We start from the raw sequence: 16946 nt of genomic DNA, 5'->3' as shown, positions 1-16946 counted from the left end.
ATGCATCAAGATAAAGAATACCAACCAGGATCAGCGATCGCACCAAACCAAATAATACGAAACTCTTATTACGAGCAACAAAAATCATGATAGGACTGTTCCAGTTATGAACAATACATGCGTAAAGACATAAAGCTTGTCTAGCAGTCAGGGCTGCATGTCCAATCCAAAACGACAGGTTCAATCCACCAAGCCGAGTAGTAATATCATGCACCAACACTAACAAATACTTAAAGAGGGGGCAAAGAGAATCCAAAACACATATTGACGAGTCCTGTGATGTGAGGATCATGCCTCTTTACAGTCATCCTGCATGCAGAGTAAGAACACATCAAGAAGTTAGAATTTATGTATTTAAGTCTCAAAGGAGGTCAATGATCATAATCCGCACATATCCCAAATTAAAAGTTAATGTAAGATGCATCAGTGGTGCGGCAAACCAGCCAACTGCACCTCAAATGGAAGGACAATTTGCGCAAGTGGGAGACCGTTTATAATAAGGTCTAAGTTTTCTTAACAAAATCAGACTGTGATTTGGGATAGATGCAGGATTAAGGGCACCCGACCCACTCCTACCAGGATATTTACTCTTAGCATGCCCTTTCATTAACCCCATTCCTTTCTACCAGTACTAAAATTTTGTTTATTGTTAACATGTAGAATATTTACAAATGTATTTCTTGACTATATTCATTTTGGACCCCTAGCACAGGTGAGAGTAAACTATTAAACAATTTGAGGCTTGACCTTAATATACATTACGTATTATTTTAAAATTAGCTAATATTATCAATAGTGAAATGTTGATTTTTGAGAATAACTTTGTAATATCCACATGGTTTAGCTATGTTAAAAAAAAAAAATGAGGTTTTGCTACAGTTATGATAAAAAATAGGAACATTGCATCATAAAATCCAGCAAGCGAGATTATGATTTTCAATCCTGCACCTGATTAGTATGGTGATCATCACCTGATAAAGGAACTAATACCAACTTGGAGCTTGAAGGCTACATGGAGATGGACAAACCAACTCCACTATAGTAGTTGGGTTAGCATAGATATATAGCGTGACAAATTTTTCGATATTCCCTTCTCAACAGCCATAAACTTACACTTCTGACCCATTTGATAGGTTGACTTCATCTAAGTTATAGGGATAGGGCCTAACAAACAGATGATAAATTTGAAGGATGAAGGCATTTTGCAGGACAGGTAGTAGCAAAGAAGTTCTTTATCCTCACCCTGTCCAATTCAAGCTGACTAAACACCTCCCATCCCATCCTGCCCCACAAAATAAAAGATAGACATTTTTAATCTCATCAATAATCTAGTCAACCATGCAATTCAAATTTTAACCTCTAGCACCTAAGATTAATAGAAACAACAAAAATGCTAAAACCATGATAATACAGAACAAATGGTTGAGCCAGGGGCCTAGGGCAGTATAAATTATATAATACAATTCAATATTAAACTAGATTACTTCAGTATTTACATGATCTTATTGTTGTATTCACTTTCTCCAATCAGTTTTGGACTAGTAGCTGAATTCTATGAATTTTGCTGGGCTATGTTAGGGATCTTGCCTAGATACAACAACAATGAAGCCTTAAGTCTTGCCTAGATACTTAACTAGAATTGAATGACTGCTATGAACTGTATTAATGCTCCCATTTTAAATTTGCTGACTGCTATGGCAGTTAGCTGAATTCTGTTTAATGTTTGTTCATTTTTAGTTGCTAATTTGGCAACTCTATTTTTATTGTGCAGAAGCATACAAAAGCAGGAGATAGGAAATGTGATGATGATTTGAGGATCAAGGAAACTACTAATCCCATGACTCTTATCAACTCAACTCAACTCAACTAAGCTTTTATCCCAAAGATTTGGGGTCGGCTATATGGATTCGCTTTCTCCACTCTAAATGATTTTGGGTTAAATCCTCATAAATGTGTAATGCTTCTAGGTCATGTTGTACTACTCTCCTCCAAGTCAATTTAGGTCTACCCCTTTTTTTCTTTCTATCATCTAACCTAATGTGCTCCATTTGTCTAACTGGAGTCTCCATATGTCTACGCTTCACATGACCAAACCATCTCAATCTCCCTTCTCTCAACTTATCTTCAATTGGCACCACTCCTACCTTTTCTCTAATACTCTTATTACGGACTTTATCTAGTCTAGTATGGCCACTCATCCACCTTAATATTCTCATCTCTGCAACTCTTATCTTAGACGCATACGACTCCTTCAGTGTCCAACACTCACTACCATATAACATAGCCGGTCGTATGGCTGTACGGTAAAATTTTCCTTTCAACTTATTGGGAATTTTACGATCATATAAAACTCCCGTGGCACGTCTCCACTTCAACCATCCGGCTTTAATCCTATGACTAACATCCTCCTCACATCCCCCATCTACTTGAAGGACTGATCCTAGATATTTAAAGTGATTACTTTGGGATAGTACCACTCCATTTAAACTAACTCCTTCCCTATCACCAGTTTGGCTTTCACTGAACTTGCAATGCATGTATTCTGTCTTCGTTCTACTTAACTTAAAACCCTTTGACTCTAGAGTACTTCTCCAAAGCTCTAGATTTCTATTGACTCATTCTCGTGTCTCATCTATCAGAACAATATCATCCACAAATAACATGCACCAAGGAATACTCTCTTGTATATGTTTCGTCAATTCATCTAAAACTAATGTAAAAAGGTAAGGGCTTATGGCTAATCCTTGGTATAATCCAATTGAGATCGGAAAATCTCTTGTATCCCCTCTCACTGTGCGCACAATAGTAGTTGCTTCTTCATACATATCTTTCAACACTTGTAAGTACCTAATAGATACCCTCTTTTGTTCTAACACATTCCATAAGATATCTCTTGGAACTCTATCATAAGCCTTCTCTAAATCAATAAAAACCATGTGTAGATCTTTCTTCACATCTCTATATTTCTCCATCAAGCTTCTAATGAGAAAGATCGCTTCCATAGTTGAACGACTGGGCATGAAACCAAATTAATTGAGAGAGATAGAAGTATCATGACGTAGTCGATGCTCCATAACTCTCTCCCACAACTTTATAGTATGGCTCATGAGTTTAATTCCTCTATAGTTTGAGTAACTCTGTATGTCTCCCTTATTTTTAAAAATAGATACTAAAATACTCCTCCTCCATTCATCAGGCATTTTCTTTAAGTTTAGAATATTATTAAATAATTTAGTTAACCATGCCACTCTCATATCTCCCAAACATTTTCACACTTCAATTGGTATTTCATCAGGTCCACAGGCTTTACCCACTTTCATTCTCTTAAGTGTTTTCTTTACTTCTAAAGATCTAATCATTCTAGTATAATTCACATTCTTTTCTATTGTTCTATAGTCTATATTCACGCTATTACCATTTTGACTATTATTAAAAAGATCATTAAAATAATTTATCCATCTTTCTTTATTGTCCTCATCTTTCACTAACACTTTTTCTTCTTTATCCTTAATGCACCTAACTTGATTCAGATCTTGATATTTCCTTTCTCTCCTCCTTGCTAATCTATAAATATTTTTCTCCCCTTCTTTAGTTTCAAGTTTCTCATATAACTTTTCAAAGGCCTGTGCTCTTGCTTGACTAACTGCCTTTTTTGCCTCTTTCTTTGCTATCTTATACTGTTCATATGCCTCATTATTATCACATTTAGGTAATTTCTTATACCATTCCTTTTTTCTCTTCACTGCCTTTTGTACTTCCTCATTCCACCACCATCTCTCTTTTGAGGGTGGTCCATGTCCTTTAGACTCTCCAAGTACTTTTTTAGCTACTTCTCTAATCTTTGATGCCATCTGTATCCACATATCATTGGTCTCCATATCCAGCTTCCATACTTTGGATTCGAGAAGCTCATTTTTGAACTTCACTTGCTTTACTCCTTTAAACTCCCACCACTTTGTTAAAGCTACACTATTTCTTCTGACCTTACTTGAATTGTTCCTAAACTTGACATCCAAGACCACCAATCGATGTTGACTTGTTAAAGCCTCTCCTGGAATGACCTTGCAATTCTTGCATAGAGCTTTATTTGTCTTCCTGGTTAAGAGGAAGTCGATTTGGCTTCTATGTTGCCTACTTTTGAAAGTCACTAAATGTGACTCTCTTTTTATAAAGTAAGTATTTGCTAGTATTAGGTCGTATGCTATAGCAAAATCCAGGATGCTTTTTCCCTCCTCATTTCGACTGCCAAAACCAAAACCTCCATGGACATTCTCATAACCTTGTCTATCACTTCCTACATGTCCATTCAAATCTTCACCAATGAAAACATACTCTTCATTCCGTATGCTTTGCATTAAATCATCCATATCTTCCCAAAACCTTTGTTTACTCTCACTGTCTGGTCCTATTTGTGGGGCATAAGCACTAACTATATTTATTATTTCTCCTTCTAGTACTAGTTTTACTAGTATAATTCTATCTCCTACTCTTTTCATAGCTATTACTGCGTCTTTCAATGTCCTGTCTATGATTATGCCCATCCGTTCTTGTTTCTCTCCTTTCCGGTAAACCACAGTTTGTACCCTGAATTACCCACTTTCTTACTTTTCTCTCCTACCCATTTAGTCTCCTGAATGCAAGCAATATTCACCTTTCTCCTTTCCAAGGTATCCACAAGCTCCATTAATTTTACTGTAAGTGATCCAACATTCCAAGTACCAACCCTGATCCTCCTCCTATCCTGCTCCTTCCTAATTGGTCTCCTTTTATGATATCTTCTATTGTTTTCTATATCTATCTTGTGTTCTGTTCCACTATCTGTTTTACTATCTGTCCTATGGACTAACTTCTTTACCCACACCACCCACACCCGTCCATGATGTGGGAAACCTTGCTCACTTAATCCCACACCCGGGCGTAGGCATGGCTCATCGCTTTCGGTGAACTCCCTAGACCCTTGCATATTTCTCACTACACCTGGGCTCCGATGTAGCACATCGTGAGTAGAGGACGCCCCAACGTTTATATCATTTGAATCCATATCATAAGGTGTGACGAAATTTTTACGCTGGTTTATCACCTACCGCAACCCTCATCCTTTATCTGAGCTTGGGACTGGCTAAGCGTAAGCTACTTAGGCGGAGTTCCCATGACTCTTATCAATCTAACTAAAAATCTCTCCCCACGGCTACAATTCAAAGAGTAATTCTTTAAAGAAGCCAATAGAAAATTTAATTCCTGTTGTTCCTGCACTACAGGCATTTTATAGCTTTTTTAGTTATTTACAATGTTTATTGTACTAGAGGGGTTTTCCTCTAATGTGATGTTGTTCCTCTTCCTTATTTTATCATTTCTTTAGATTTCTATTTATTCTTCAGGTGAGAGAGTTGTAATTTATTAGCAATGTTTATCTTAGTTGATTTAGAGGTGAAGTGGGGTTCAGTTTCAGTCAATCATTAGATTTGGAAGTTAATGTTGTAATGTGGATGACAGAATAGATCATATGTTCACATAACAACATATTATATTGCAATATTGATTACATTACATATAATGAAAATAGTATTTATCATTTCACCTGTTTTTCCCCCTGATTTGAGCTTAATTATTCTCCTGTATAGTCCTCCCTCTCTTTCTCAAGTATAGAGCGGAAGGTTGTTAAGAACCAAATAAGGAGATGATAGAGCTGCAAAAGATTGCAAATATTTGTAAGAGTAAAGCAATTAAGAATGCTAAAAAGTAACGGCAAACTAGAAATTAGTTAACCCTGTTGTGAAAGTGGGCAGGGTTTGGTTAAGAGGAAGCAGGAAGAGATAGAGAGAGATTTAGATCGAGTGAAGAAGAAGAAGAAGCCTCTTCCTTTTCTTTTTCCTTATTATTTATTCTTCTTCTCTTAAGGTTGTCTTCCTTTTCCTTTTCCTCTTCCTCTTCCTTTTTGTTCTCTCATGATTCAAAATGTCATTTTGGTTCTCATCCTCCTCCCGATTCAATAACATATTCCTTATCCTCAGGTTCGCCTTTGTCATCTTCCTCATGTTTTTTTTTTTCAATGCTTATTATTGAATTTTGATGTCCAATTTTGCTCCTGTAACAAGAAATTGAATCCAACAGTAGGAAGCTCATCTTTAAAATAAAATGTATACAAGCTTTAAAAAGAGAAAAGTGAGAAAATGGCTAACTAATTTGGGAATTTCACAAAGCCTAATTCTTCAGGAAGGCCAAAATACATGCACTGCTTCTATGAAAATTTATTGTAGATTGAGAATGAACATAGTTCTGCTTGCCAGGGCATAAGGCGTCCTTTGGCAATTGATTGCCATTACATACTTAAGACACTTGAGCGAATCTAACTGTTTTTTTTTTTATATAGGAAAAAAAATAGAATATTTCTAAATGCAGCAGAAATTTTATGTCACAAAAATGAGAGTGAATATCAATGAATGAAAGGATAAGATCCATCTGATATATGGCATACATCAAATAAGTTGGTCAAGCAATAAGTACCCATCAACATGAACAGAGTAATTGGAAGCGATTGAGGTCCAATGTTGTAAAATTTAGGATTTATAAATAGAATATGGAGCAGCAGATTGTGTAATGTCTAGCCTTGAAGCAGTTAAGAAGCAAGTGTGCTGACGGAGAATGTTGAAATTAAGAATGCTAAAACAGCAAATAAGAAATAGATTTACCTTTTCCTCTTCCTCTTCCTCTTCCTTTTCGTTCTCTCGTGATTCAAAATATCATTTTGGTTCTCATCCTCCTCCGGATTCAGTAAGTCATTGTGTTCCTTATCCTCAGGTTCGCCTTCGTCGTCGTCCTCATGTTTTTTTTCAATGCTTATTATTGGATTTTGATGTCCAATTTTGGTCCTGTAACAGGAAATTGAATCCAACAGTAGGAAGCTCATCTTTAAAATAAAATGTATACAAGCTTTAAGAAGAGAAAAGTGACAAAATGGCTAACTACTGATTTGGGAATTTCACAAAGCCTAGTTCTTCAGGAAGGCCAAAATGCATGTACTGCTTCTATGAAAATTTATTGTAAATTGAGAATGAACTGCTTGCCAAGGCACAAGGCATCTATTGGCAATTGATTGCCATTACATACTTAAGACACTTGAGTGAATCTACCTTTTTTTTTTTTTTTAAACAAAATAAAATTTGAATATTTCTAAATGCAGCAGATTGTGTGATGTCTAACCTTGGAGTAGTTAAGAACCAAGTGTGCTGATGAAGAATATTGAAATTAAGAATGCTAAAACAGCAAATAGGAAATGGATTTACCTTTTCCTCTTCCTCTTCCTCTTCCTTTTCCTCCTCTCATGATTCAAAATGTAATTTTGGTCCTCAATTTGTTCCAATCTTTGAAGAGGAGGTTCGCCTTTCTCGTCATCCTGATGCTGATGGGGTTGCTCGTCATCCTGATGCTCTTCATTTGTGCTTCTCCTTTTATTTCTACTATATATAGGATGGACCCCACACTCCATAATTCGCTGCTCATACACGCGACCAAGAGTGATGAAGCAAAACGAGGCCTTAACCAAACACTCTTCATCAAAACGCCTCCTCAATCCATTGAATGAAAGCAACACGTGTGATGAGCCCGAACAGTACGGACCTTTACAAAAATGATCCCAATTGGCAAAATCCTCACCGTTAAATAAGGTGAATTTATTATGTTCCTGCCTATTTCCAGACTCATATATGAAATCCACTCCACATTCAAATCTTTCAGGTAAATAACCATAATGTTTAAAATGAGTAACAATGCAGAAAGAGAAGGCAATTAAGTGACGAAGGTCAATTTTGAATGAAAGCGAGGATCCAATTTTATTTTTACATCTCATCCATTCTGGCACTTCACCTCCTGCCATAAATAACATAACTTTCTGAACCGACAGATGCGCTTTAAAAACATCCTCCATTACTTTCTTATTCAAATTGACGCAATCAATAAAACCAAGAAATTTGCAATCTTGAAATTCACTTTTTTTTGCTTCTTCATTTTCATCTTCACTTTTGTCTGCTTCTTCATTTTCATCTTCATGTTCTAAGAAATGGAAAGAAATTGATGCAGATTCCAAAGAGGGGCAATTACTTGCATCTAAGTATTCTAAGCATGATGGAAGCTCTGGTAAACTTTTAAGACTCTCGCAACGGGCTAAATCAAACTCTTTCAACTTCGAAAGTTGTTTGATGCTTTCTGGAAGACTTTCTAAATTTGAGCATTTATAGAGAGATAACTTTTCAAGACATTTCAACTCGCCTAAGCTGCTTGGAATAGTCACGAGTCATGAACATTTACTGAGATTAAGTTCAGTAAGCTTGCTCAGATTTTGAAGAGACGGAATTTCAACCAAAATCGTACATCGTCTCAAATGTAAAAACTCGAGATTTGGGGCAATACTAGACAAGTCTGGAATACTGATCAGTTGATGAGAGAAGCTGAGGTCCATTAATTTCAAATCTCGAAGAGGCTGTAATTAAATAGAAAAATATCAAAAAATTAGAAGATAAAAAATTTTAACTTTATAAAATGTATCTAAAATTGATAAACTGTACCTTATCTCCTCCATTCTATAGTTTTATGGGTTTGATATTGCGCATAAGAAGTTCAACAAGATTACTTACATTTTGAAGAGAGGGAATTTCAACCAAACTCCAACATCCAGTCAAATATAAAAACTCGAGATTTGGGGCAATACTAGACAAGTCCGGAATCCCGATCAGGTTACTAGTGTAGCTGAGGTCCATTAATTTCAACTTTCCAAGAGGCTATAATTAAATAGAAAAATATCAATAAATTAGAAGATACAATGTAACTTGTATAAAATTTATCTAAAATTTATAAACTGTACCTTATCTCCACTAAACGGTTGTTTGACTTGGCTAGAACTCATACGAAGTTCAACAAGATTACTTAGATTTTGAAGAGAGGGAATTCAGCCAACCTATAACAGCCATTCAAATATAAAAACTCGAGATTTGGGGCAATACTAGACAAGTCCGGAATCCTGATCAGGTCTTGAGAGTAGCTGAGGTTCATTAATTTAAAATTTCCAAGAGGTTGTATCTGTAATTAAATCGAAATATATCAATAAATTAGAAGAATCAAATTAACTTCTATAAAATGTTTCTAAAATTTAACAACTATACCTTGTTTCCTCTACTCCACGGTTGCATGAGTTTGCTATAACGCATATGAAGTTCTACAAGATTACTTAGATTTTCAAAAAAGGGAATTTCAACCAAACTCTTACAGTTATCCAAATATAAAAACTCAAGATTTGGGGCAATACTTGACAAGTCCGGAATCCTGATCAGGTTACAAGACTAGCTAAGGTCCATCAATTTCAAACTTCCAAGAGGCTGTAATTAAATAGAAAAATATCAATAAATTAGAATATACAAATTAACTTTATAAAATGTATCTAAAATTTAAAAACCGCACCTTATCTCCTCCACTCCACGGTTGTATGAGTTTGCTACAACGCATATGAAGTTCTACAAATTTACTTAGATTTTGAAGAGAGGGAATTTCAGCCAAACTAGGACAGCCATTCAAATACAAAAACTCGAGATCTGGGGCAATGCTAGACAAGTTCGGAACCCTGGTCAGGCTACAAGAGTAGCTAAGGTCCATCAATTTCAAAGTTGGAAGAGATTGTAATTAAATGCTCTTCTACTCTACTGAAAAGCAGTTTTCCGGACACATCGGATCGGGTCTCTCGGTTTCGTATCGGCCATGATCCGTTGCTTCTAGGTCCGCTTCCGATTTCTCATTTTTCTTCATTTTTAGTCCTCTGTTGCTTCCTCTGTAGCGTATGCGTATCAAAGGAAATGAAAAGTTTTAATTTTTTTGCTCTCTATGAGTAGTTTGATTCGGTGACTTCTTTTTTAAAGTTCCATTTTGCAAATTGATATTCTATTTATGCGGACTTGAAGTCATGAAATTTCATTTTCTCGCGATTTCTCTCCAACCAAGCAAATTCCCCCCCCCCCCCCCTCCTCTTTAAAAACGAAAAATCTTTGAAAGTTGTTTGTTTTCTGTAAGATATATATTAAATTTCCCACTTTTACTCAAAAAGATCTCTTTTTTTTTTTTTTAAGTTGAGAATTTGCATTTGATTTTTCTCTCCAGGGATTTTTTTTTAATTTATATACAAAATTCTATTTTCTGTTTGATTTTTATCTCAAAAGAAAAAAAAATATCAAAAGATAATAATAAAATAGAATTTTATGCTTTTCCTTAATTAATTAATAATAAGAGGAATCTAAATCTCTTTTTTTCCCGTTCTATGTAAGTTGCCAACGTGTGCCTGGTGGACACTGGATAGCGTGCAACCAGCCTTTTTGTTTTTGAAGATGAGATTTTTTTTTTTAATTTTATTATTAAAAGGAAAACAATAAAATTTAATTTTTATAAGAATAAATATTTTATTTTATCGATAGGGGTTGAATTAGGTTGGGTTGATATTGCTACTAAAATTATTATTAAAAAAAGTTATTTTTAAAATATATTAATTATAAAATATTAAAAAATAATTAAAAATTAAATTAAATTTATTTTAATTATAAAAATATAAAAATAACAAAATAATTTTTTAAATTATTTTTTAATAATATTTAAAATAATATTTTTATTCAAAAAAAATAATTTCACCCATCAAAATACAATGCTAAATCGTAAGACTTTTGGTATAAAAGTACTGGTGCTTTGACTTTGACTAACACTTTTGCTATTTATTTTGTCTCTCTGTTTGCAGGTGTTAACTTGGGCTTTTATCGATCGACGATTGCCGCTGGAACAGAACTTGAGAAACGTATCCTCTCTTATTGGGTTTCTTTTCCCCTTTCCCCCTCCTCTTCTTCTTCCCCCTCCTTCCCCACCCCCACCCCCCCAACTTTTTAAATATAAAGCTATTATGGGTTCTGTTTTTAATTTCATTTGTGTTACTTTTTTTTAACTGAAAATGGGAAAAAAAAATCTGGGTTGTTCATTTTATATTGAAGATGGGTAATAATTATCGTGGATGATCAAGCTTTTGATTTTATGGAAAGTAAATTGTTTGGCTTGTTTTATTTATGCCCTTTTCGCCCCTTTCATTCCTTCCTCTTGCTGCTAAAATTGCGTATTGGCTTTGTCCTGTGGAAAAAAAAAAAAAGAAAAATTCTGTATTGACTGTTTAATGGTGTAGATATTGTTGGCAACTCCATGATTTGTTGGCTAATTGAATAAGTATTGTATTCTTAACTATATAATGCAGCTGAATCTGTTCCTACAGGATTGAAGTCGGAGTCCATTAGGAAATTGGCTGGGCGTGATGTGGTATGTCATATTAATCTATGTTGCTTTTGTTTTCTTCCTTGTGGATAATTGCTTGGAAAAATGGCGTTATGAAGGTGAAAAGGCTTGGTTTTAATTTATTGTGGATTCTTATCTTTCTTGTAGTTATGCCAACTTTCACTTTGCGGTTTGGTGTATGGTATGCATTGGATTACTGAGAATTATAAAACACTAAAAGGTCAAGGAAATATGTTTTTGGTCATTATAACATAAGTTCAAGAATATGATCTATTTGTGTGAGTACCATGAGATCCATTCTTCTTGTTTAAAAGGATTGCTAGTGTTTTATTTAATTTTTTTGGATCTTAGATTTTTGTGGCTCTGTATGTGTATCTCTAGGCACCCACATTGCACAAATTTATTCTATGCATGGTAGATGGTTATTTTAACAACAAACTTAATGCTTAGTAGAACAAGATTAGATGGTTATTTTAACAACAAACTTACTTAATGCTTAGTAGAACAAGATTATCTTTTTATTATCTTATTTTCCTTTGTATGTCTTTGTTTTCAGGCTTCTGGAAAAAGATGGATTACCATGAGGCTCAATCAGTTGCTTTTCACGGGATGCTACTTCTAATACCAAAGGTGAAGTAGATGGTAATTCTAGTATCAAAGGGGAGACTGACCAAGAGTCTGTTGGAGACCTCGGTATTTACAATCCACCGACTAGTAGTTACAATTATTACTACCCAGGTGGGATATTGAGACGGTTATATATTCTTCTTATATATAATCTTTTGGAGTTGTGATAAAGTCAATTAAATGGAATGCCACAATCTTAGTTAAAAGTACTCATATAATAGGTTTTCAGTAAAGTTGAGACTTGAGATGTCTGGTAATATACTCCTCAATGTATTGCATAGGATGATGTTAATCAGCCTTGTGATTAAGTACTCATATTTCTTAGTTGACTTCCATATAGTCAGAATTATTTTTTAGGCTAATGGTGCAATCATGTGAAAAATGAAAAGATAATACTTTAGCACGTCTTCAATCATGATAATTTTGAAAATATTAAGTTACTTTATTTTGCTTCAATTAAAGATATATATTTTTTTTAGTTTGATTTGCAGCTCTGAATTTTTATAATTTGAGAATTAGATTAATTTATGGTATATTATTTCTCAAACTTACTCTTTGTTGCAGGGTATAATGGATCCTTCACACAATTGGATGATCATGGTTATTTTCAAGCAGATGGATCTCATATGGTATGTTCTTCTGACGTATACTTTCATTTCTATTTGCAAAAATTAGGCAAAACTATGTCTCGCTCTGCTTGGCTGATAAGGGTAGTTTTGCATGATTGTGTCTTGTTGATAATTGATACTATCAATCAAGTTAGGTGCATTAAGGATAAAGAAGGAAAAGTGTTGGTGAAAGATGAGGACATTAAAGAAAGATGGAGAAATTATTTTAATGATCTCTTTAATAATAGTCAAAATAGTAATAGCGTGAATATAGATTATAGAACAATAGAAAAGAATGTGAATTATACTAGAAGGATTAGATTTTTAAAAGTAAATGAAGCACTTAAGAGAATGAGAGTGAGTAAAGCCTGTGGACCCGATGAAATACCAATTGAAGTGTGGAAGTATTTGGGAGATATGGGAGTGGCATGGTTAACTAAATTATTTAATAAGATTCTAAATTCAAAGAAAATGCATGATGAATGAAGGAAGAGTATTTTAGTACCTATTTTTAAAAATAAGGGAGACATACAGAGTTGCTCATACTATAGGAGAATTAAACTCATGAGCCATACTATGAAGTTGTGGGAGAGAGTTGTGGAGCATCGACTACGTCATGATACTTGTATCTTTCTCAATCAATTTGGTTTCATGCCCGGTCGTTCAACTATGGAAACGATCTTTCTCATCAGAAGCTTGATGGAGAAATATAGAGATGTGAAGAAAGATCTACACATGGTTTTTATTGATTTGGAGAAGGCTTATGATAGTGCTCCAAGAGAGGTCTTATGGAATGTGTTAAAACAAAAGAAGGTATCTATTAGGTATATACAAGTATTGAAAGATATGTATGAAGGAGCAACTACTATTGTGTGCACAGTGGGAGGGGACACAAGAGATTTTTCGATCTCAATTGGATTACACCAAGGACCAGCCATAAGCCCTTACCTTTTTACATTAGTTTTAGATGAACTGACGAAACATATACAAGAGAGTATTCCTTGGTGCATGATGTTTGCGGATGATATTGTTCTGATAGATGAGACACGAGAAGGAGTCAATAGAAAGCTAGAACTTTGGAGAAGTACTGTAGAGTCAAAGGGTTTTAAGTTAAGTAGAACGAAGACAGAATACATGCGTTGCAAGTTTAGTGAAGACCAAACTGGTGATAGGGAAGGAGTTAGTTTGAATGGAGTGGTGTTGTCCCAAAGTAGTCACTTTAAATATCAAGGCTCCGTCCTTCAAGTAGATGGGGGATGTGAGGAGGATATTAGTCATAGGATTAAAGCCAGATGGTTGAAGTGGAGACGTGCCACGGGAGTTTTATGTGATTGTAAGATTCCCAATAAATTGAAAGGAAAATTTTACTGCATGTACCGCATTTAATCGGCTATGTTATATGGTAGTGAGTGTTGGGCACTGAAAGAGTCGTATGCATCTAAGATAAGAGTTGCAGAGATGAGAATGTTAAGGTGGATGAGTGGACATACTAGACTAGATAAAGTCCATAATGAGAGTATTAGAGAAAAGGTAGGAGTGGTGCCAATTGAAGATAAGTTAAGAGAAGGGAGATTGAGGTGGTTTAGTCATGTGAAGCGTAGACATACAGAGGCTCCAGTTAGACAAGTAGAGCACATTAGGTTAGAGGATAGAAAGAAAAAAAGGGGTAGACCTAAATTGACTTGGAGGAGAGTAGTACAACATGATCTAGAAGCATTACACATTTCTGATGATTTAACCCAAAATCGTTCAGAGTGGAGAAAGCGAATCCATATAGCCGACTCCAAATTTTTGGACTAAAGGCTTAGTTGAGTTGAGTTGAGTTGTATCGGTTGATCACATCAGGGATGCAATCAGACAATGGATCACTAGTCTATTATTTACCTACTATAATCCATATGCTTCTGGGGCAGTGGTTGGGGTAGATGGGCAAAGTGTTGGTCAACAAGCATATTTTTCTTCACCTGGATACCTTCCACATCCTGTTTTCCATGGATCAGAAGCCATGCCTTGCTATTCATGGGATTCAGCATATTTTAGTGATGTCTCAAATGGCAATACTGGTTCTCAAAATGGAAAATATGGATCAGCTTCTACTTTTGCCAAGTCCAGTGGTTTTAACTATATGAAGTCTAACGACAATACTGCTGGCAAATCCTCTAAGTCTACAAATACACAAGCAATCAGACCTTTAAACAAGGTATGAAATATTCTTACTTTTTATGTCTATATCTTTAAACTTTCCCAAAAAGAATTGATTTTGAAGTTTGTTGTGCTTGTTGGTCATCACTAGTCTTCAGTTTTGAGTGTTTTTGCTGATTTAACTTTTTTTGTTACAGGTGTCTGCATTGGGTTCTGATTTCTCAGCAGGTCTCTCGAAAGGATACCATCCTGTAGGAAATTTGCCTCCTTTTTCTATCCAAAAACATGGTCCATTCCTGCATAATTGTCCTATGAACTATAGACAGAACGGAAGGATATGGAATGGAAATGATAGAAATAAATCTGGAGACAGATTCTATAAAAACAGTGATTTTGAAACCTCAAATGAACTAACTTCTGGTCCTAGGGGCTCTAACAAATTTCCTTCTCTGGAGACTGCTGTCAAGGAAGACTTGGGAATCACTGTACAAGGAGATCAGTATAACAAACCAGATTTTGAAACTAAGTGCGCAGATGCTAAGTTCTATGTTATCAAATCTTACAATGAAGATGACATTCATAAGAGCATTAAATATGATGTATGGATAAGCACTCCAAATGGCAATAAGAAGTTAGATGCAGCATTCCATGAAGCAGAACAGAGATCTTGAAAATAATGGTAGGCGGCCTGTAACTTATAGCAGAGACACTCAAGAGGTATCTCCTTTGCTTTAGAACTCAATTGTCTTCTGATGTTTCTGTTGTGAAAGCCAGTCTGCTCTACATTTACATCTTCTAATTTGTTATATTATATTTTAAGAAATATGGCTAGAACTAAATACATATTGATTGTCGAAAATTGTGTTTACTTCATGGTAGTACTGCTTTACAATGAATATTTGTTATACCTGACCTTGTCATGTTGGGAATGGAGCAGAAATATTTTTAAGTTCATGTTAACCTCAAAAAAAAAAAACTACTCTCTATTTTTGAAGTTCGTGGTTTTGAGAAAAGACCTGTTCTCTTACACAACAGCTTCTATTTGTGGAAGTCTTCTGCAATATGCTGTGCATATGGTTCCCCTGCATTAAAAACTCAACTTAGCAGAGTATGTTGCCATTTTTCTGTTATTTTCAGTGGTTGTACTATACAATTTAGGCTTGATATTTCAATATATCTGGCAAAAGATGCTGCTAGAATAGAAACTTGTGCATGGTGGCCTCTGTTCTTATTGAATATATTAAAGGTTGGATTGACACGATTTGTTATAATAATTTGCAGATTGGACTTTAGCAAGGTTTGGAAATGCTGAATATATTTAAGAGTTATTCAGCTAAGACCTCATAATGTTAGATGACTTCAATTTCTATGAAAATCGAGAGAAATCTCTACACACTAAAAAGAACAATAAGCCTGCAACTTTGCAAATGGAGATACACGAAAATGGTGAGTTTCTGCAAGTTCACTCTCGAAAACTAGCCTTATAGTTTTGTCAACAATTCCGGTTTGACCATTGCATCTTCTGAGAAGATGCATTTATTCCCTAAAATTTGCTATTGTTAAAATCATGATCTTATTGTTATCAGTTTGGACTAGTAGCTGAATTCTATGAATTTTGCTGTGCAATGTTAGGGATCTTGCCTAGATACAACAACAACTAAACCTTAAGTCTTGCCTAGATACTTAACTAAAATTGAATGACTGCTGTGAATTGTATTAGTGCTCCATTTTAAATTTGCCGACTGCTATGGAAGTTAGCTGAATTCTGCTTAATGTTTGTTCATTTTTAGTTGCTAATTTTGCAACTCTATTTTTATCGTGCAGAAGCATATAAAAGCAGGAGATAGGAAATGTGATGATGATTTGACGATCAAGAAAACTACTAATTCCATGACTCTTATCAATCTAATGAAGAATCTCTCTCTCCACGGCTACAATCCAAAGAGTAATTATGTAAAGAAGCCAATAGAAAATTCAATTCCTGTTGTTCCTGTACCATAGGCATTTTAGAGGTTTTTTAGTTATCATTTCTTTAGCTTTCCATTATAAGCCTGTTATAATTATAAAGGCTATTTGTTCTTCGGGTTAGAGAGTTGTAGTTTATTTGCAATGTGTATCTTAGTTGATTTGGAAGTGAAGTGGGGTTCAGTTTCAGTCAATCGTTAGATTTGGAGGCTAATGTTGTAATGTGGATGACAGAATAGATTATATGTTCACATAACAACATATTATATTGTAATATTGTTCACATTACATAAAACGAAG

The 16946-nt window shown here is 34.9% G+C and overlaps 2 protein-coding genes across 10 annotated transcripts; both read right to left on the bottom strand.

Annotated features, from left to right (window-relative positions):
• Nucleotides 1-39: 39 nt before the first annotated feature.
• Nucleotides 40-15758, bottom strand: LOC110644450 (uncharacterized). 9 transcript variants are annotated; one of them, XR_009143708.1, is made up of 8 exons: nt 9156-9992; nt 8858-9072; nt 8631-8774; nt 7284-8476; nt 6690-6869; nt 5579-6085; nt 1243-1282; nt 40-309 (listed from the first exon to the last, which is right to left on the bottom strand). XR_009143708.1 is itself a non-coding variant. In XM_058135732.1 (6 exons), exons 4-6 carry the CDS (start codon nt 7922-7924, stop codon nt 231-233), a joined length of 900 nt encoding a protein of 299 aa, XP_057991715.1. In that variant the 5' UTR covers nt 7925-8476; nt 8631-8774; nt 8858-9072; nt 9156-9992; the 3' UTR covers nt 40-230. The 9 variants fall into 9 exon arrangements, 1 of the variants encoding a protein (XP_057991715.1); XR_009143710.1 differs by having other exon boundaries at nt 5579-5686; XR_009143706.1 differs by lacking the exon at nt 1243-1282 and having other exon boundaries at nt 9156-9208; nt 9299-9992.
• On the bottom strand, nt 1289-5570 carry LOC131173401 (uncharacterized). The gene has a single exon (XM_058135730.1). The coding sequence runs from the start codon at nt 4539-4541 to the stop codon at nt 3270-3272; it is 1272 nt and encodes a 423-aa protein (XP_057991713.1). The 5' UTR covers nt 4542-5570; the 3' UTR covers nt 1289-3269.
• Nucleotides 15759-16946: the final 1188 nt, after the last annotated feature.

This window comes from Hevea brasiliensis, chromosome 14, assembly GCF_030052815.1.
Source record: "Hevea brasiliensis isolate MT/VB/25A 57/8 chromosome 14, ASM3005281v1, whole genome shotgun sequence".
NCBI lineage: Eukaryota > Viridiplantae > Streptophyta > Magnoliopsida > Malpighiales > Euphorbiaceae > Hevea > Hevea brasiliensis.
This window is presented reverse-complemented; position numbering and strand designations above follow the sequence as displayed.